Source organism: Ascaphus truei, chromosome 1 (genome assembly GCF_040206685.1).
Source record: "Ascaphus truei isolate aAscTru1 chromosome 1, aAscTru1.hap1, whole genome shotgun sequence".
Classification (NCBI taxonomy): domain Eukaryota; kingdom Metazoa; phylum Chordata; class Amphibia; order Anura; family Ascaphidae; genus Ascaphus; species Ascaphus truei.
This window is the reverse complement of record NC_134483.1, coordinates 450,912,407-450,933,905: the sequence shown is the minus strand read 5'-3', so window position 1 is coordinate 450,933,905 and position 21,499 is coordinate 450,912,407. Positions and strand designations below refer to the sequence as shown.

Genomic DNA, 21,499 nt, shown 5'->3' with positions numbered 1-21,499 from the left:
CAGGGCAGACGACTGGAAAGAAGACAGAGATTTTGTTATTGGCCGGCGACAGTCACGTCACGTGAGCGGTTCAGCCAATGAGGGCGAACTGCTCATGGCCACGCATCCACCACGCCTCCTCTGCCCTGTCTCCCCGGTACAATCAAGATGCCGCTCGGCGGCAGCACAGGATGACGTCACAGAATAGCGCAGTCGCCTTGCAGCTCTTGGTATAAATCGAACTGTTAGGCCGTGATTATACCAGAATTCGCCGCGGGACGCCGCACGACTGAAAACCAATTGCTGAAATCTGCTGATGGTTTACATACCAGCGCGCTGCCTGGAGCTGCAGGGCGGCAGTCTCCTGAAGAGATTTGCTAAATTGTTTCTGGCAGGCGAGGGCCGCGTCACGTGAGGGGTTCAGCCAATGAGGGTGAACCGCTAACGCCTTCAAGCCTCCTCTGCTACGTTCTCTCCTGTCTCCCTGGTATAATCAAGATGCCATTCGGTGGCAGCGCAGGGTGACGTCACAGGATAGAGCTGCCGTCCTGCAGCTCTTGGTACAATCAAGACCTCAGAGCGATACACAGGAGCATTTTTAAAATTGACACCAAAACAGTATGTATGAAGACGCTTATACAGATGGTGAAAAAAACCCTACAGAAATAATAAAATACAACAATCTGTATATGAAAATATATAAATATGCATTTTCCATAGCATTACATGGGCCATATTAGATTGTGTGAATTTTTAATGATAGAAATTACGAAAACTTTTCAATGATTTATGAAGACAGGTAATAATACTAAATTAAAATCACTTATTTTTTTAACGGCCTTAAAAATGAATTAAACGCATTTACAGCATTTAGCCAGTAATTGGAATCCATATATTTTAAAGTTGAATGTGCATGAATATACCATGTATTTTATTTAAACACAGTTATACGCATCAAAAATTTAATTTTGGTTTTCAGTAAGAACAGTGATTATTCCAGCCCTGGAAACTACTGCAAAATATCTAATGTTCTTCTTTAGCTAAAAAAAATCTATTCAAGATGGTAATCTCCAAGAAAAAAAAATGGGTTTTGCTTGTATTCAAAATATAGACTAATTTGGAATAATCAACCATGCTGTGGTATAGTTATAGTACATGGTGACAGGGAAACTTCATAATCAAACTCCACAAATTTGTGAATCAGTCAACCCACAGATGTTTAAGGTGGTCACTGCTGGATTGTTTTGTGTTCTATTAACTGAAAAATACCCTGGAAAATGTTCTCCTTTTGTTATGCTGTAATATTATTTTTGTTAAAGCTCTATAGATGACAATCATTTTCCATAAAAAAACTCCCAGATGTATCTAGTTAGTCCCGGATTAGGATATGAACAATTTTTGCAAAGTACTATTAGTATGCCAATGTAAACTTATACTTACAAGTCAAAGACTAAGTAATGGAATCCTTCTTCTGATATGCTCTCATGAAGACGAACTGTAAGAAAACAAACAATTGTACCATTAACTGGGATCTATTTGTAGTTGTAATGAAATGCCTTCCACAAAATTAGACCTCTTCCAATGTACACAACCACATTAACATTTTATTCCAGAAGTATGGAAAAATGATTATTTCATTCCTGGCAAGCTTTACACAAAAAGGAATTTTTTGTTCCAATTGCTTATCTGTTTGGTTCCAAATGCCCAGCTGATAAAGTGAGTTACTGAGGTAGCAAGGCATTCAACTCACACTCGACTTTGAACTAAGTTAATTCACTTAAAAGACAATGCCATACTGTAGCAACACTTTAGCTCAGGTGTCAAACTGCAATTCCTGTAGCCTTAAAGCCCCTTCATTCATTAATATTCATGTGTGTGTAGACCAGCCTTTTATTCACACACAACATACGGCAGGCCAATCCAGACATTTTATCTATATATATATCAAACTGAAAAGTTTGTTTGTGCGTGCATCTGGACAATCTGATTGGTCCGTCGGTCCGCCCGCCCACGGCCCGCCCCCCACGGCTCTCATTGGCCTGCGGGGTTCGCAGACGTCACAGACAGACCTACCCCACTGAAACACTCAGCGAGGTTTGGGAGTACGCTTGACAGCACATTTTTCCTGCCACTCCGCCTGCTTTCACCTCATAATCTCACCCCTGCGGACAACACTCTCAGCTTCGCAAGGAGATCTTGGGACAGAAAATTTCGCTCTCATCTCTGACTATCACCCCAGCGGACTACACACCACCTCAGGTACCGTCCGCTGCTGCGTGCCTCCCCCCCCCACCACCCCCATTCCCGCACGCCTTCCCCCTCTCACCCCAGCGGAGTACTGAGATTTTATGCCACGTGTCATCCCCCCATACACCGCCAGCTCCAGTGTGTCCCGCACACCGTCCAGTGCCGCGTGACTCCCCCCCCCCGCAACCCCTCCCTCCTATACACCGTCGGTGCAAACGTCCGGGTCCAGTCCACCGGTCCAGTGTGTCAGCTGTCCCCCGCCACCCTCCCTCCCGCAAACCGTCTGGTGTCGCGTGCCCCCACCCACACCCGCATGCCTCCCCCCCTCGACCCTGCAGAGTACTCACATTTTGTGGCACGTGGCATCCTCCCATACACCGTCCGGTCCTGTGTGTCCCGCACACCGTCTGGTGCCGCGTGACCCCCCCCCCCGCCAGACCCCCTCCCATACACCGTTTGGTGCCACATGCCATCCCCCCATACAACGTCCGGTGCAGCGTCTCAGCCGACCCCGCCACCCCCCACCCCCCGTACAAGTATTTCATGTCTTCTTTTGGAATAAAGAATATGGTGCTCACAATGCATATTGTAAATCTCTGCAATTTATACTTTTTTTTAAAAAACTGCTGTACTGCTACGTGACATTTACAAACACTAACCCCTGCGGAGTCACCCCCACCCCCCCACCCAAGTGGCACCCCAATGTTCCCCCCCTCACCCAAGTGGCAAACCCACCCTCTCCCGCACGCCTCTCCCCCATCTCACCCCAGTGGAGTACGCCACCCAAGATTCACACCGCCACCCAAGTTTCACACACCCCCATCCAAGTTTCACACACCCAACCCACCCAACTTTCACACACCCTCCCTCGCCCACCTTTCACACACCCAACCCACCCAACTTTCACACACCCTCCCTCGCCCACCTTTCACACCCCCATCCAAGTTTCACACACCCCCACCCACCCAAATTTAACACACCACCACCCAAAATGTCACACACCCCCACCCATACACCCACCCAAATGTCACACACACACACCCACCCAACCAAACCTTACAATTAACATACACTTAGCTCATGTTTGCTCAGGTACATGTACTTTGTACTGTGGTTTGTTTACAAACAACCTTTTTCAAACTATTACATCATATTGACATTTTATTCAACACTTCTTTTCAACATTATTATACAACATTTACACCACACAATTAGGGATTACCATCCCGGGCAACGCCAGGTATGTCAGCTAGTTGCCTATAAAGGCAGATCTTTTGGCTTTTATAGACGATCTCTGCACAATTTACTTTCCAATAGTCTTGCAGACTACAGTAGTAGTCCACAGTTTTTTCCCCTTAAAGGTCACTTATGAGCGAATGCATAATAGGTAATGAGAAAATCCTTAGAAAGTTACTCAGTCCTGTAATTCACCTATTAACCAAGCAATAAAAATAAGCTAACCGGTGCTCCCGTTTGGTGCACTTTGGATTTAGAACTAAATGTTGTAAATAGGACGGTGGTACTCTTTACATTGTTAAGATTTTACAAAAAAAACAAATTGAAATTATGTATATACAGTATACGCAAGAAATGTGCTTGTTATTTTTGTGACATACAGTATGTACTTACATTTTTTTAATCACTACAGTATATAAAAATGAATGATTGTACATTAGCACATTTAGTTCATGTACTAGCTGGGGAATACACCGCTATGAGGTTCATCTCTGTAACCATTCATTATACCGGGTTCCTGTCTGCATGACCTTTGGAATCTATTCTCTCTGCTTGCAATCTTAACCATTCTTACCACTAGCTTATTTGTCTCATTCTGGGAACATATGAAAACAGTAGTGTGAGATTTCTATTGACGGTTTTATCTATTCCTTGTCCTGTGTTGTTTGTCAAGCAATTGGCATTCTCAAATCAGATAGATTACAATGGACAGCCACAACACCACAATTGTACCATTTAAATAAATAACATCTATAACAGAGGTTTGCTACAAGAGTAAAGATACTGTGGAGTCAAAAATACTTTAGTGAATAGTGAAGATCTACTTGGAAGAGACTTGTTCATAACAAGTAAACCGCTGATTTCTTAATGATTTCACCATCATTTAGGGAGAGTCTGTAACAGAAACGCAGCCCCATAGCCATAAGCGGGGGGTCTCCTGACAGGGGTGCTGGCCTCCCCCTATCTGGCCCGCCCCCGACACCTCCCTCCCCTACTCAGGGGAGGGGTTTTCCTGGGGCCTACTTAACGCCCTGCTGGTGGGCAGCGCGGCCTGTTCCCTGCCCGTCAGACGATAACCAGCCCACCCATCCCCTTACGTGTAGTGCAGGGCAATCATATTACCAATTAGCAGAGAAATGATAGCAGTGCCATTGTATTACCTGTTATGTGTACACGTTATGATTGTATGTGTTATTAATGAACGAAGTTCCGAGCAGGAAATACCCCCTTTTAGGTTTTTGTATAAGTAAATAGCCGCAGCCTTTTATACCTCCAGTTACTGTCTTTATTTGTACGTTGTATTCTATGTCTTTATTTATATAGCACCAAAAGTGTGCTCAGCGCTTCACAAAGAATACAGTACAGGGAATTATAATAATACAATAAGTGCAGAAAAATCAGACAATAGGAAAGGAAATCCCTGCCCCGAAGAGCTTACAATCTAAGAGGTTTAATGGGGAACTTACAGAGACAGCAGGTGAGGAAATAAGTGCTGTAGATGGCAGTGCTTGGCCACAATGGGTGGTAGGAGTGACTGAGTGTGGGTGAATAGCCATGAGTGCAGGCTATTGGGATGCTTTGTGGAGTGTGTATTAAGGTTAGTCAGTATTCAAATGAGAGGGTTAACACAATTTACGTTCCATGTGGTTACGGGGCAGGGGGGGGGGGGGGAGAGGGGAGCCTCCTGGCAGCCTCCCTGGTCATGTGAATCTATTCTAAATAGCAACTGCTGAAAACAAACTGACTGCTGTGAGATTTGATTAAACTAAAGATCACCCCTTTTACAGGACAGTCACAGCACATGAGTTGATGGGTAATACACGTACAGAAAACCCGCACTGCTATTGTTAACCTGTGAGGTGCTGACTGGATGGAGACGTGATAATATCGATTGGAGAAAAAGAACCCAGTCTTGTAGCACTCGTACACAACAATTGAATAGTGATAAATTTAAAATACTTTATTAATAACTCTGAATAAAAAATAGGGTGTTAAAACGTAATTAAATACTGTGTAGAACAGCACGTGACTGTATCCTTTGGTAACCCACCCTGGTATAGGTGGGTAGATATAGTGTGATCCCTGATAGCTCCTAGAGATCAAATGCTATAAATTATAGCGACCTAAAATGTAGGAGAGGAGCCAAAGAAAGCCCACCGAAAGGACTGTCTCTATTGGAGTGCGTCTAGGCGTAGATTGCACTCTAGAGAGATACACTCATGATAATGTGGCATAAACTATGCTAGGTAAGACCTATAAGTATCTCCCCCCCAGATAGAGATTGCTCTGTTTTGTGTACAAATTCACCTTCATAGTATGAGCTACATCTCTATAAGTCCCCCCTCTCTACAGGTTGGGGACACTGCGATGATCAGCTAGACCGGCTCCCCATGTCATTACTCTGTGCACGCTATTGCTCCAACCTGTAGAGAGGGGGGACGGGGTGTGTTGGGGCTTTTACCCCATTTCAATATTAACCTCCTGTATACCCTACTCCAGCACACTCGTTTGTTGGCATATGCAGCGATCCATGACCTGCTGAGTAGCTTCTCAAGCTGTTTATGTCCACACATTAACCCTTACAGTTAGCGCAAGCATCATACTTACCCACGCATCACTGTGGAGGTTGCTCTGACATCAGCTTCCACCTCCTGCGCATGATAAGACCCTGGTGTGCTTAGGGGAATTAACCATAAGCGCATAGTGCTTGTGTGTGGCAGCTAAGTTTACACTGTGCTACACCAGCAAGGGGCACTGAACCAACAACAGCGGAGCAGCAGACATCACCAATAACCTACCACAACATTGTAGGAGTACCTATCTGGCCTCTAATCACCTCCTAGGTGTTTTGGTGATTTCCTATAGTTGCTCTAGTTTAGCTATACCTTACAACAGTAATCACTGCTTGCCTAATAGCCTGCACCTTAGAAAATAGGCAACACATATCCCTTATAGAGATGTAGCTCATACTATGAAGGTGAATTTGTACACAAAACAGAGCAATCTCTATCTGGGGGGGAGATACTTATAGGTCTTACCTAGCGTAGTATATGCCACATTATCATGAGTGTATCTCTCTAGAGCGCAATCTACGCCTAGACGCACTCCAATAGAGACAGTCCTTTCGGTGGGCTTTCTTTGGCTCCTCTCCTACATTTTAGGTCGCTATAATTTATAGCATTTGATCTCTAGTACCTATCAGGGATCACACTATATCTACCCACCTATACCAGGGTGGGTTACCAAAGGATACAGTCACGTGCTGTTCTACACAGTATTTAATTACGTTTTAACACCCTATTTTTTATTCAGAGTTATTAATAAAGTATTTTAAATTTATCACTATACAATTGTTGTGTACGAGTGCTACAAGACTGGGTTCTTTTTCTCCAATCGATGTTGATGGGTAATATCAAGCTGCCTTTTATGTCTAAAACATAAGACACTTGTGGGAAAAATGTTGTTCCATTCCTCCACATCAAGTATTAATCAAAGTGTTGTTGTTGCACAGCATTATGAAGCTGTCATGTGTTATTTAACTTCCGCAGCTCTGAGATGCTGCTAAATTGAATTCAATTCGCGATTCTGTCAACTTTGCCACACTATTTAAAGCTTGAAGCTCGAGGAAAGGAGTTCATCTAATAGGTTGCTGACCCATTTTGCTGCACTGTCCAACTGTCCTTGGCTAAAAACACAAATATGGGAGAAAGCAAAACATCTGTGAAGAAATTGTTCTTTTGAAAGGTCACAAAACAGCATACATAATGTACATGTAAGAAATTGTCCTTTCAGATAAACGTTCAAAAGAATTAAAAAGATGCTAAAATCAGGCTTGCATCATATCAGTGGTTAAACACTTACATTTTGGAAATGAACGAATAAGCTAAATACAGGTATGTACAAAGTAATACATAATACTTCCTATTACCTGATACTTAAAAAGATCATGTTAAACCATGACATTTGTTCAGTAGAATAGTGACAAACTTGGATCAGCAAAAAGTGAGGAAAATAACGTTGTGTGTGTCACAACAGGTTCCTTAGCTTTTAAATGTTTAGCTAAAAGCTATATTTCAGTATCAGTGCAAATACAAGGGGATACGCAATAAAAAAACAAAAAAGCCAACCACGCCTACTGTGAATGAGCAGTATGCGAGAATTTGTGAAAATATGCGCAGTGTGAAGTCACTATTTTCAGGGGAAGTTATGTGTGTATATAAATAAAAACTTAACAGCTTATCAAGAGGAGGAACTAAGAGGAAATAAAAACTCCATTAACTCCCGAAGGAGGTCAGACAAAAGAAGAAAAGCAAACAGCGCACTGAGGATCCAGTTTGAAAAGCGCAAGTATTAAAAAAGGTCCAGAAACACTGAACGACAAAAGTAAAAACATAGCAATATTGGTAACATGAAACTTAAAAAGAAGTATACAAAATGGGGTGGTGTATGCGGATCGGGAGACGGGGGAAGGAAAGACGATGTGATCAGAAGATGTATGGGTCTGAACCACGATCACTGTCAGCGCACAAGTGCTCAACGCGTAGAGGTCACGCGAGGTTGTTCAACGTGTTTTCCATTGGTGGCGTCGCAGACCGGTTTGACATAGACTTGGTGTTCCATCTGGCTGACAGTGAACGTGAACTTTGACCTACTTAAATATATTGTAATAATATTGGAAAATAACACTTTTGTCTTATTATTGAAAAAAAAAAGAATCCTTAAACAAAAACAATGAAATAAAAAAGTTCAAAGGCATAAAATAAAAATTAAAAAGAAATCAAATTATTTCCAGAATTCATGTCATGGAACAGAAATACCCATTTCTGGCTTCTCTGTTTCACCCCCCTCCTCCCCCCCCCCTTTCCTTGTCAGTTCTGCTTGCTAGCTGTATTTGGATGTTACTTTCCTTGCAGTTTCACTCCCAGTGCAGATGGAATGGATACATTATGTTGCCTTTTTTCCTTCCAGTCTGTCACACCCCTGGTTGTCAACATCTCCTGTCCTCCAAGTTAATGGGATTTCCCATTCCCCCCTGTCCCTGCTGACAGTTAGTATGTGACTTTTAGAACAGAAATGCCCGGGCGCTACCTGTGAACCGTTCAAAAGCGAATAGGGTGTAATGGAATAAAAAACCTTGATGGTAGACAAGGTTTTCCCTATAGTTCTTTTCCTCCTGTGTCTCTGAAGACCCCAACGTAGGATCTACCCAGGATCCTTCAAATGTACAAAAGAGAGAAGAAAATGGGGGAGCACTGGTGGAGTGAAAAATTAAATTAAGATGCAATATGATAAGCGTGTGTGAAACTCTTAACAGTGGGTGGTGTGGGTCTACAAAAACATCAACACTCACACGGCCTTGTGCAAATGCTTGCGCATCAAGGTATCTTTTGCGTCCTCGCTTCTGCTTTTCTATTCTCGTCTGGATAATTCTTTTCTTGATGTGATTCCTCTCGTCTGTCCTGTTCTTCTCCTTAGTCTCACATGTAGTGTCCCCCTCGGAAGAAATACATGGGGATGTGCGTCAGAATGTAAAATGGTACAAACAGAATTAGAGCAGGTAGGTGAAAAACAATAATACAGGATTAATATAACACTCACACGGGCATGTGTGTGTGCACTCTGGGGGGACGGTATCTTGACCTCCAGCAGGGTATCTCAATTTCAAAGTGCCAGCTGACACTCTGTGGCAGGTGGTGGGGGATAGGGAAATGAGCAAATATATAAAAAATATTACTCACACGGCCAAGTGTGAGTACACACTCGGAAGACAGGTTTCTTGTTTGTTCTGACCGACGTCCCTGGATCCAGCCTTGTGCCAGCCTCTGATGTTATTTTCTCTCTTCCAGTGCAGTGTGGAAATATAACCGCCAAGATTGTTGAGGCCAAATGACTCTTTATTGAACAAATGAATAATGAATAAACAAACTCACCGCTCACTCAACTCGTGAGCTGCGGTGTCAGGGTAAAAAGGCCAGTCTTTAGGGGATGTTAAACGGGGATCGTTGGACTGCAGTAAGACTCCCTCCGCGTCCGGGAGGAGCTCTGTGCTTCCCGTGTCCCGCTCCCTACGGTGGCCGCAACAGTTCAAAAGGGATGGGGGATTTTGAGCAACGCGTTTCGCCAAAACGGCTTCCTCAGGCTCCGTAGTTGTGATGGGTAAGGCTCGCCGTTCCTCCTTTATATACTGCGGCCTGCCCGACAACTCAATCCCCTTCAATCTTCCTCCTATAAACAGCTGTTCTGAGTCACAGTCTTCTCTGAGCCTATGTGTATTGATTGCTAATTGCAATCGCCTAATATTAGCTTTTACAAACACCCTGAGGTTTTAATACATTCATTTCAGGGATGGATGCTCCTATTTTAAAACTGATGATTATGTCTGAGTTTTACCACACTCTTAATGGTTACACTATTGTGTAATCTTAATATAGATCATAAATGTCTAAAAATCTAGAATGTGTTTGAAACAATAAAATATGTTTATAAAGGCTCAAGCTTTGTCTGTGGCCTGTATCAAATGGAAGTGTGTAATGATCAATTTATAGTGAAACTTATTGTGAGCCTCATCCCTGATATTGGTGGAGGTTAATGTGTTTGCCAATTTAATATCTAAAAATATGTTTTTAATGAAAATGAAAGAGTTGTAAAAATATACTAATAATGTTTTATCACACGGTCGAAAGGTGCGTAGTCATATATTTCTGGGCTCTTTAGTGATCGTGGGTGATCCAAGATCCTTTGGTTTATTTTACAGACTTGGATCACCCACGATCACTAAAGAGCCCAGAAATATATGACTACGCACCTTTCGACCGTGTGATAAAACATTATTAATATATTTTTACAACTCTTTCATTTTCATTAAAAACATATTTTTAGATATTAAATTGGCAAACACATTAACCTCCACCAATATCAGGGATGAGGCTCACAATAAGTTTCACTATAAATTGATCATTACACACTTCCATTTGATACAGGCCACAGACAAAGCTTGAGCCTTTATAAACATATTTTATTGTTTCAAACACATTCTAGATTTTTAGACATTTATGATCTATATTAAGATTACACAATAGTGTAACCATTAAGAGTGTGGTAAAACTCAGACATAATCATCAGTTTTAAAATAGGAGCATCCATCCCTGAAATGAATGTATTAAAACCTCAGGGTGTTTGTAAAAGCTAATATTAGGCGATTGCAATTAGCAATCAATACACATAGGCTCAGAGAAGACTGTGACTCAGAACAGCTGTTTATAGGAGGAAGATTGAAGGGGATTGAGTTGTCGGGCAGGCCGCAGTATATAAAGGAGGAACGGCGAGCCTTACCCATCACAACTACGGAGCCTGAGGAAGCCGTTTTGGCGAAACGCGTTGCTCAAAATCCCCCATCCCTTTTGAACTGTTGCGGCCACCGTAGGGAGCGGGACACGGGAAGCACAGAGCTCCTCCCGGACGCGGAGGGAGTCTTACTGCAGTCCAACGATCCCCGTTTAACATCCCCTAAAGACTGGCCTTTTTACCCTGACACCGCAGTTCACGAGTTGAGTGAGCGGTGAGTTTGTTTATTCATTATTTATTTGTTCAATAAAGAGTCATTTGGCCTCAACAATCTTGGCGGTTATATTTCCACACTGCACTGGAAGAGAGAAAATAACATCAGAGGCTGGCACAAGGCTGGATCCAGGGACGTCGGTCAGAACAAACAAGAAACCTGTCTTCCGAGTGTGTACTCACACTTGGCCGTGTGAGTAATATTTTTTATATATTTGCTCATTTCCCTATCCCCCACCACCTGCCACAGAGTGTCAGCTGGCACTTTGAAATTGAGATACCCTGCTGGAGGTCAAGATACCGTCCCCCCAGAGTGCACACACACATGCCCGTGTGAGTGTTATATTAATCCTGTATTATTGTTTTTCACCCACCTGCTCTAATTCTGTTTGTACCATTTTACATTCTGACGCACATCCCCATGTATTTCTTCCGAGGGGGACACTACATGTGAGACTAAGGAGAAGAACAGGACAGACGAGAGGAATCACATCAAGAAAAGAATTATCCAGACGAGAATAGAAAAGCAGAAGCGAGGACGCAAAAGATACCTTGATGCGCAAGCATTTGCACAAGGCCGTGTGAGTGTTGATGTTTTTGTAGACCCACACCACCCACTGTTAAGAGTTTCACACACGCTTATCATATTGCATCTTAATTTCATTTTTCACTCCACCAGTGCTCCCCCATTTTCTTCTCTCTTTTGACAGTTAGTATGGCCTGACCCCTATCCCTGTGTCTCAAGCAGTACCCACTGTCTTTACTTCCTGACATTGGCAGAGTGAGTACATTCATGTTACACCCCTATGGCAAGGCCAATTCTTTTCACCTGCCCTTACTACAAAGCACCCACAGAGATACACATTTCCAACACAAACATCTCACCCACAAGTGCCTGTTTTTATTGCTGCTTTCCTAAATAAAGTGAAGAAAATATACAGGTCTTGCTGTGCTTTGGAAAGAGGGCTGAGTTGAAGCTAGCTGGGTTCATTCATACCCCAGACATGACCCTGGATCCAGAATAATTCAAGTCCAGTAAAGACAAAACAAACAATAAGGTACTGTTTCATAATTTAGGTCTATCCAATCCAGAATAAAATAGTGTGGTGATATACAAAACTCCGGTACAGTACAAGCTTATCAAAGAAACCATTGCTGCTCCAATTCATCATTCAGACCCTTGGGAGAAAGATTCCCACTGTAACAAAAAAAGGTCCTTGTCGCCCCCCACTTGGCATAGGAACATTTCCAATCCCCATAAACACACATACAGTACCCCAATCCACAAGGGCATTTCAGTAAATACACAAAGATTGTTCTTCTTTATTACTAACAATTACCTGCAAATATATTTACGTTTATTATTAAACATATCTATAATTTAAAATCATGTTTGTGTTTAAGTCCTAAAAAATCTAAAACAGACAGTAATGGCCATATTTAGTGGTGCCAAGTCATAGGATGTCTTACAGCTCAGTCACTTGAATGCTATCTAAGGAGCCTTATGGCTTATCACCGATTAGTACTTATGGTCTATTTTAAAGCAGTATTGTACAGTAGGTTTCATAACATATGCTAATAATACATTTGAATACATTCTGATTTATAGTACCCACTACAAATATATATGATTTTCTACAATAAAGAGAACCTGGATATTGGACAAATAGCCCAGAATTCTGAGCAAGAAAATGTGTGAGAACAATACAGAGAGCAGTAATATGGAACACAATAATAGTTCATCCAGACTTCTGAAGAAAATAAGTGGCATGGATTGCTAGGTAAGGTTGGTTACAAACATCATGGACCTTTGATATATACATCGGAGTATAAATAGGTTGGCTGGCAAAAATATAGCAAGGATGTCATAGAGAGTGCTCACTATACTGTATGCTGTACACTGTGGACCTTTTACACAATTCTACATCCTTGGTAAACGTCAAAAGCAGCATTTTTCTTTGATCCACAAAATGACAACAACATTTTTACATGCGATTGATATGCATGGCCAAAGAATACATATCTGCAAGATAAATTCTAAACTTATTGTTGAAAAGAATATTTAACATTCCTAAAATAACATATTAAAATGATGGCAGTGGACCATGCAACTCATTTAGCCAGAGAGGGCTTATTTGCCGTGGACGTCATTCTGAAAAGAAATGCACTTTGCATAAGTGTTTCCTGCACACTTTACATCTGTCATCAGGGCTACTGTGCGACTATAATATAGTGTAAGAACTGAGAAATAAACATGATACGTACATAAATATAATTTGCATTAAAATTAAGTGGATACTTTAAAATAATCAACTACAGTATATAAAGTCATATACTTCATCAGCAGCACGCACACATTTGTGATCACCATGGTTAAACTGTGTTTATTGTAGCTGCATCAGCAGCACAACAATTTTTTATGCCCCATTATTGCTACGGTTATCATTCAAAAGTCAACATTCTGAGCCCATTACATTGCAGTGACAGAATATGAGCAGATCTCAGCTTGTCCACCATAGATCTTCTTGAAAAGCATCTAGCCTTTCTATTTTGCTTTGGAATGTTCCGAAGGTAAACATTCTCCTCTAAAATATTTCACAGGCTTTTGCAGGTCAAGCACCAGTGGATAGGTGGGTAGGTTAAAATGCAGTGTAACTCAAAATAATATCATTGAAAAAAATGAGCAAAAAATGCTAACAGGTCATAAAGCTTCTAAAGTCAATCAAAATGACATGTCAGGAGCAGTAGGTTTCAGTAATGTAATAAAACATAGTGTTGGAGCACTGCACAGTACCTTACTGTGCTGGCACATTTCCAGATAGCTTCTATTGCAGCACAGTTCTTTGAGAGAAGACTATTTCAGAGATATTTCTTCATTTCTTGATTCAGCCGTGTCAAGCAGATAGTATCATCAAAAATAGCCCTAACTAAAACAAGCAGAGGAATGCGGCACCACAGTATCAATTTGAAAGTCACTCCGCAAAACGCTGACCCTGTATATTAATTAGTATGAGATGAGCGGGAAGCCTCCTACTGGAAACTTGAGAAGGTAGTTGAGTTCCATAGATATATTCATACCTGTTCAGCCACATAGTGGCCAAGCAAGTGACACTTTTGTTTTGATACAAAATATGTTGAACTCATCCGAGTGTCACAGGGAGCGATTGTGGGTCTGGAGTCCAGTGACTGGGGCAGGCTAGCAGGCAAGCAGCGATGGTCAGAAAACAGACAGAGGTCAGGGCTGGAGAGGGACAAACGAGGTGAGGTCCGAAAGGGTCTGGTAAGCCAGGGGAGTGCAAACTTTTTGAGCTGCGCCCCCCTGCTAGCTCCCCCTCGCTCTTGCGCACCACCCCCCCCCCCCATCGCATGTGTGCGGAGTCATATGACGCCACGGGGTCACGTGACATCACGTGACCCAGTTTCCATGGAGACAGCCATGTGACGTTACCCTGCATGACACCGCGGTGTCATTTGACACAGCGTTGCCATGGCGACGTGTCACAGCATCTGAATCGAAGTAAGTTTTATTGTTGCAGAGGCCTCCAGCAATCCCCCAGCATTTCATTTAAACGCCTCGGGGAAGAGCGCAGGGCCTCTGCAGGCGCCCACGCCACCCCAAAAAAATCCAGCGCCACCCCTGGGGGGCACCCCCCCACACACGTTGCGTACTGCTGTGGTAAGCAGCAGTGAGCGTGTCTACAGGGAAGAACCACAATAAACAGGCACAGGACACAGGCAGAGGAGGGCTTCTAAAGGGCTGTCTGCTTATGACAGACAGGTGCTGAGCATTAGGCTGCGCGTATAGTGCCGTCGCCAGTGACGCTGTTGTCACGCTGCGGTCGCTGGAAAAATCAAATAGAAGTGACTTCCAGCGATCGAGACCAACATTTGTTTTCACGCAACATCGTGTTGCTGTCGCCAGTACTATAAGCGCAGCCTTAGACAATCAGCAGACACAGGTCTCTGCAGAAATAGGAGCAGGCAAAAGATCAGTCCCGATGGCAGACCGGGAGAACTCCAGATTTGGAGAGAGAGACCAGGTTCAAGACATCTCTGCCTATCTTCAAATCTTTGTTGCAATCTATTTATCTATTTTCCACGGACTGCCCTCAAGCAGTGGCACTCACAAGGTAAATCTACCACCTCTATTTTATCTCAGGGCGTTTTCCAGAGATCCCCCCTGATCTCTTTCCAAACCCCTTTCTAATTCCCACTTCCATTTTTACTAAGCTATTAGACATGATGGAGACCTGCATTTGGAAAGCAGGTTAGCAGTTCATACTGTAGGTCAAGTCGCGGTATTGATCCTGGAAAAGAGCGGATTTGTTGTACAGTAGGGCCCCGCTTCTCGGCATTTCACTTATCGGCGATTCGCCAATACGGCGGTACCGAGACGGGGATTGCCATGTCTGCGCATGCGCAAAAGGGGGACAGACAAGTTTGCACATGTGCAGAAGGGGGAGTGGCTAAGTTCACGCATGCGCAGAAGGGGGGACTGCAAGTCTGCGCATACGCAGAAGGGTAGGAGACGGCGAAAATCGCTGGTTTAGCTTTTCGGCACTTTTCGCTTTGCGGCGGCGCCATGGAATGGAACCTGCCGTATGAGCGGGGACCTACTGTACATTAGACTGTAAACATTACACTTCTTCACAGATAAAATTATAGTGTACACAGCTTCTTGAAAACTCATAGGTTTTGTCTTAAAGTGTCCTGTTAGGTACAAAGACATACGTATACTTGAAGTAAAAACCAATGAGGTTTAAACGCTCTGTACCCTATAATTTAATCTATGAATAACTCTAATGTTGCAACAGTATGCTAAACAGTATTACAACCTACAAAGAAAGCAGGCTATGAAACAGACTGCAATTGCAGCTGCTAGTCCGAGCTGAATGATTCTGAACATTATTCTCTTTTGTTGGGGCACCCGGTATGACAGGGAAATAAACCATTTCTGCTTATGTATTTATACCCAGAAAGTGGTATGGAACTGAGATTCCTCAAGAGACAGTGCAAAAGTGAATGTGTGAATATTTATATTGTGAATATTAAAACTCTATTCAAGTGATAATAGGTGACAATGTTAACAAAATGTATATCGTTGTTTCCAATTGTTCCCTTCAACGTATATATTCTCCAAAATATCCCAAGGGAGCACGAACATGGATCACCCCCAAAAAGAGAAAAATGCAATACTGCACAAACATATACATAAAGTGACTCTGGGGAATCTTGGCTCTTATAAATTATCTTCTCACAGTGTGCAAATTTCAATAAAGCATATCCCAAGAATGTACTGTATCAAAGAATTTTCTTCTTAGATTGGTGTTTTCTTTGTGGAATGTACCTCAAGGTAAACAGATAGAGGAGATCATGGTGCAGATCGCTATACAAAACTTTATAAAAAGGAAGACAGGTACTCAATGTACTCACATTTAGAACATTATAAAAATGCACATAATACTAAAAGAGAGCATGTGGCACCCCTTAGGTATCGCGCCGTTGGATCAGCTCCTTCACTGTCGGTTGCGCCTCCACTGTTCCAGGTGTGCTGCATCTGGCGTCTCGCGTCACTCCTGGCTACCTCCGATCACATCCGGTGGTTCCTTAGCAGGAAGCGGTGCGCTTCCAACCGTTCAGAAACAGGTTAGGTTTACGTCTCTTTATATGTTTCGATGATACACCCTACGTGTTTCGTGACCTGCATCACTTCCTCAGGGGTAGGGGTAGAGGTCACAACTCTAGCACATTAGCTTCACTCCGGAGGCGGACATTCTTCCGGACAGTTGAGCTATTGGAGTTTCTTCATTGGGATCGCATAAATCACCAATTCTATTTTGAACTTCACTTACCTGATGGGGGCCGCACCAAGCATCCGTAACACCACCCGAGCTGAGGGATCTACGCCAGCAGCAGTCATCTTACCTACCAGTCAAACCTCCATCTATGTTCTGATCCTAATACAAACCTTTGTTGAATTCTCATTTTCCCTACAAACATGCCAACATTTATGCCCAGACCTTCTTGCATTGAAACACACATAATACCCGTCCGTCATAAATCATCTACTGAGTTGACAGTTTTATGACTTAGAAGATTTCCCCCAAAATGTATTGACGTTTAAAGTCTGCCTAAATATATGAAAGACCTCATATCTTAATTTCTCTAATACTTAGCCGCCATCTTTAGAGTTATGTCTGTGTACTTCCCACTATAAAGGATATACGAAAACCAAGCCTGTTGGTTGTGAAGATTGTTGATCCTCACGGTGGGCTTGAAAACAAAGAGAAAGCACAACACATAGCGTAATACTGTTGAAACATTAAACAAACAACATATAAGACAACATATAACAGCTGAATACTGAAATGGTATTTTTAGGACAATAAAATCATTTAATAACAATTAATATTTACTATAATGCACAATTTGCATGGACATATAGATTTAAGCAATTAAAAATCTGAATAGGTGGTTCAACTGCTCCGTTTCACCTATTCAGATTTTTAATTGCTTAAATCTATATGTCCATGCAAATTGTGCATTATAGTAAATATTAATTGTTATTAAATGATTTTATTGTCCTAAAAATACCATTTCAGTATTCAGCTGTTATATGTTGTCTTATATGTTGTTTGTTTAATGTTTCAACAGTATTACGCTATGTGTTGTGCTTTCTCTTTGTTTTCAAGCCCACCGTGAGGATCAACAATCTTCACAACCAACAGGCTTGGTTTTCGTATATCCTTTATTGTGGTAAAATTTTATAGGCGCCCACGGAACTATTCCCTGTCCATACTGTTTTCCTGACCAGGGGGTCAGGCTTTGTGTCCTAGGCAGCCCCTTATGTATAGTTTTAATTAATATATAAGGTAATAGTTACTACACCACACACATTGCGGTTAGCGCTACCTGTTTTGTTGTTTGTGTACTTCCCATACAAACTCTAACGTCTATTATTGCATGAGAAACAGATAGGTCTTTGGCACCCCTTAATCATGAAGAGTGTGTTATGATTTGATTTGTCTTATTGCAACGATGACAAATAGGTACCTGTTATTATAAAGAATAGGTGTCATCACATGATATCCTAATTTTTAATAAAGTCCTCCACCTAAGCGGTGACCTGTTTGTCACTTCTCCCTGTGCTGCACAGGGGGTATCAAGAATGTTACAGATTTCTTTGAGGCTGACAACCCAGGATCTGGCGATCGTCCCCCACCTTCTAAACTACACACATTTCCCTTTTAGTGGGGATCAGTGATAGTCCACCAATTAAGCCCTCTTTGTAGATCAGCACAGACACAGGAAGGGTCTTGACTGGTCATAAACACAATATCTTGTATTTTTATGACAAACAGTAACCACATTAACCCCTGACGTACCAGATTGATTAAAATACTTAATATTCCCCATAATTTTTTTTATTACTAAACTCAATAGGAGCTTCTGTACGATAGTGGTGAATAACCAATTTTAGCACAAAACCATTATTTGCTACTGGGGAATTTTGTGCACACAAAAATCTAAACATTATATGCAGGTATCTCTGGATCTCAATGTTGTAATATTGAACATTAAGCATTAGGAGAGCACCTGTAAGCGACATTTCTGAGATGGAAGACATTGTCTATTAGTTTTCTTTTCTTCTTATTGATTAAACTGATTTTGAAGGATAGTTTCCTTGAACTTGAGCACCAATTAATATTTTTATCACAAATGCTATTACATGTAATTGAATGTTGAGCTTTTTGAGTTTAGCCTGTGACTGTGTGGGATGATAATTCATCTCTTTGTAGGTAACAGTTTGTTCAGGCTTCTTACAATCTGCACCAGATGTAAGAAAGAGTTCTCCAAAAATGATGCAATACATTAAAACACACCTTTTCTGCTCTATGATTGCCTTAGTACATAGCCACCAAGGATAGAGGAGAGGGGGCTTTTCTTGTATAAACGCCTCTTCAGTGCACAGTGATATAATACAAAAGGGGGTAGCTAAAGGGATTTACATTCTTCCTGTGTTTCTAACCTTGTTAACAAGCAAAACCTAAAAGCATTACAAAATATTCCTAGGTGTCTGAATTTTGTAAAACAAAAACAAAAAACACCTAGATTTCATTTTTTAATCATGACACGCTCATTGACTCCTGGTATTAAAAGTGTACATTTTAGGGGGGGCGTGGCTAGAACGCCGAGCTGAGAGTACGCACGCCAGCTCAGCTCCTGAACAACAGAGCAGAAAACACCACCCAGACCCGCTTAAAATACCTGATTTCGGGCTGGCAGGGACTGCGGAGGAACCCGAACCCACGGACGGTCTCGGGGGAGGGGAGGCATACCCATGTGCAGAACAGCCACCCGAGTAGCGTCGACAAGGCCGCTGACCACCGAGCTACAAAGGAGCGAAGATGGCCGACAAGCGAGCATAGACTCGCAACACCGCGATCAGCTAGACGCCGCCAACGATACCCTGACCACCCTCAGAGACGTCTGCTCGGGACAGAGGGGAGACAAAGGCACACGGGCAGAACCAATAGCTGATAGCCACCGAGAGAGGTAAGGAGCGGAGGAGAGACTGCCTGCGAAATAGCAGATGCACCTGGCAGACAACTGCTAGCAGGGCAAGGGCCAACCATCACGCACTGAGGAACCAGCTCCCCCTCCTCTCCCCCCACTGAATCAAGCTGCCCAAACACCAGAAAGAGAGCTAAATCCCCCCTGGCCCAATAAATACACCCTGCAACCTGCCAGGAAAGTGCCTTGTACACTACCAATAAACACTGAGTTCCTGTCCCACAGAACTTTAACCTCGGGCCTATAAGTTACAATAAGAACCAATTTGTTGTTGCCACCAGAACTGACCACATGAGACCCTGCAATTCTTATATTGCTCAAAATAAGGTATATACAAAAAGGTCAATCTGGGGCCCCTGAATTGCTCTTACTACATACCGCGAGCACTATCCGAATATTAAAGCCTGAAAAACAACGTTGAACAGCCACCTCCCCCCCACCTCCCTCAACAAAACCTTAAAGAACCAGAGACTATAAAAATAGTCTCATGTAATAACAGAATGCCCAAGTGAAGGGGTGCAATTGTGGTATCGACACGAACCCAGAAAAAGGGCAAGAACCACACCGGGATCTCGCAATTTAATGCAACCAAGCAAATGATATAGAAAAGAGCGTTCTGGGACTGACCTAATTCTATATCTCCCAGCTCTGAGCTGACGATATGGCTCCCCCCAGGAAGGCAGAGAAGCCGGATGCCTCCACATTTTTCAAGAGAAGGAACGCAATTATTAAAAGTAACTACCCAAAACGTCATGGGATTGAACTCTCCTATGAAAAGGAGACTAATGTTCAGAGATCTCAAAGCTAAACAAAGCGACATATACATGATCCAAGAAACACATCTGAATAGAGAAGATACGGTTACATTAAGAGATAGAAACTTCCATCAAATCTATCACTCCCCGGCGACAAATAAAAAAGCAGGAGTAGCTATTTTGATCAGAACCAGTGTTCCCTTTGACATAGAAAAAATAAAAGAGATAAGGCTGGGAGAATGTTGATCGTATCAGGTAAACTGGGCAAAATAGAATTAACATTAATATATGCCCCTAATAACGACCAGGAAAGCTATATTAATGAGGTTTTTGATGTGATAAACCAAAATAGGAAGGGCTATTTAATAATTGGAGGTGATTTTAACACAGTTATAGATTGTAACAAAAACAAGGCAAGACTCACGAGCAAAGAACATTGCTCGAGATTGAAGAGCTCAATTGCCCTTAAACAAAATATAAGAACGGGTGGACTGGTTGACACCTGGAGACTAATGAACCCTATAACCAAAGGATTTACTTTCTATTCGGCCCCACACAAACAATACACACGCATCGACTATATTTTTATATCCAGAGAACTAGCTGGCCAAATAGTGAAAACAGAAATAGACAATATAACTTGGTCGGACCACGCTCCAGTATTTTTAACTTTAAGAGATCTACACCAAAGACCGGCTAACATACATTGGGATATGAATGATCTCCTACTCAGGATACCAGAAACTAAAAAAGCCATAGAGCCATACAGCACTATTTTTCACTAAAAGACAACGACCAAGTAAGCGACTGCACACGGTGGGCCGCGCATAAAGCCACTCTTAGGGGTAAAATAATCAGCATTGCTTCATATAGGAAAAGGGAGAAAAATAAAACGATAAACAATCTAAATAATAGTATTAGAGAAAATGAGGAGGCTTATCAACAAAACCCCACAGACGCAGTTAGAGCAATATTAAAAATATATATATAGAAAACACTGAAAAAGCAATGAGGTGGACAAATCAGATCTTCTACGAAAAAGGCAATAAAGCAGACAGACACCTAGCAGCTAAACTCCGAAATAAAACGGCGAGCCTTAATATATACAATATAAAAACTAACCAAGACAAATTAACATATAATCCGGCTGA

The 21,499-nt window shown here is 42.2% G+C and overlaps 1 protein-coding gene across 20 annotated transcripts in view; it reads right to left on the bottom strand.

Moving 5' to 3' along the window:
• The window catches only part of CAMK2D (calcium/calmodulin dependent protein kinase II delta), a 332,892-nt gene that overhangs the window by 155,351 nt on the left and 156,042 nt on the right, over nt 1-21,499 (bottom strand). For all 20 annotated transcript variants that reach the window (XM_075616549.1, XM_075616655.1, XM_075616503.1 and 17 more), the window contains exon 4: nt 1,420-1,474. In XM_075616549.1, the coding sequence (XP_075472664.1) occupies nt 1,420-1,474 (55 nt within the window). The remainder of the gene's footprint in view (nt 1-1,419; nt 1,475-21,499) is intronic.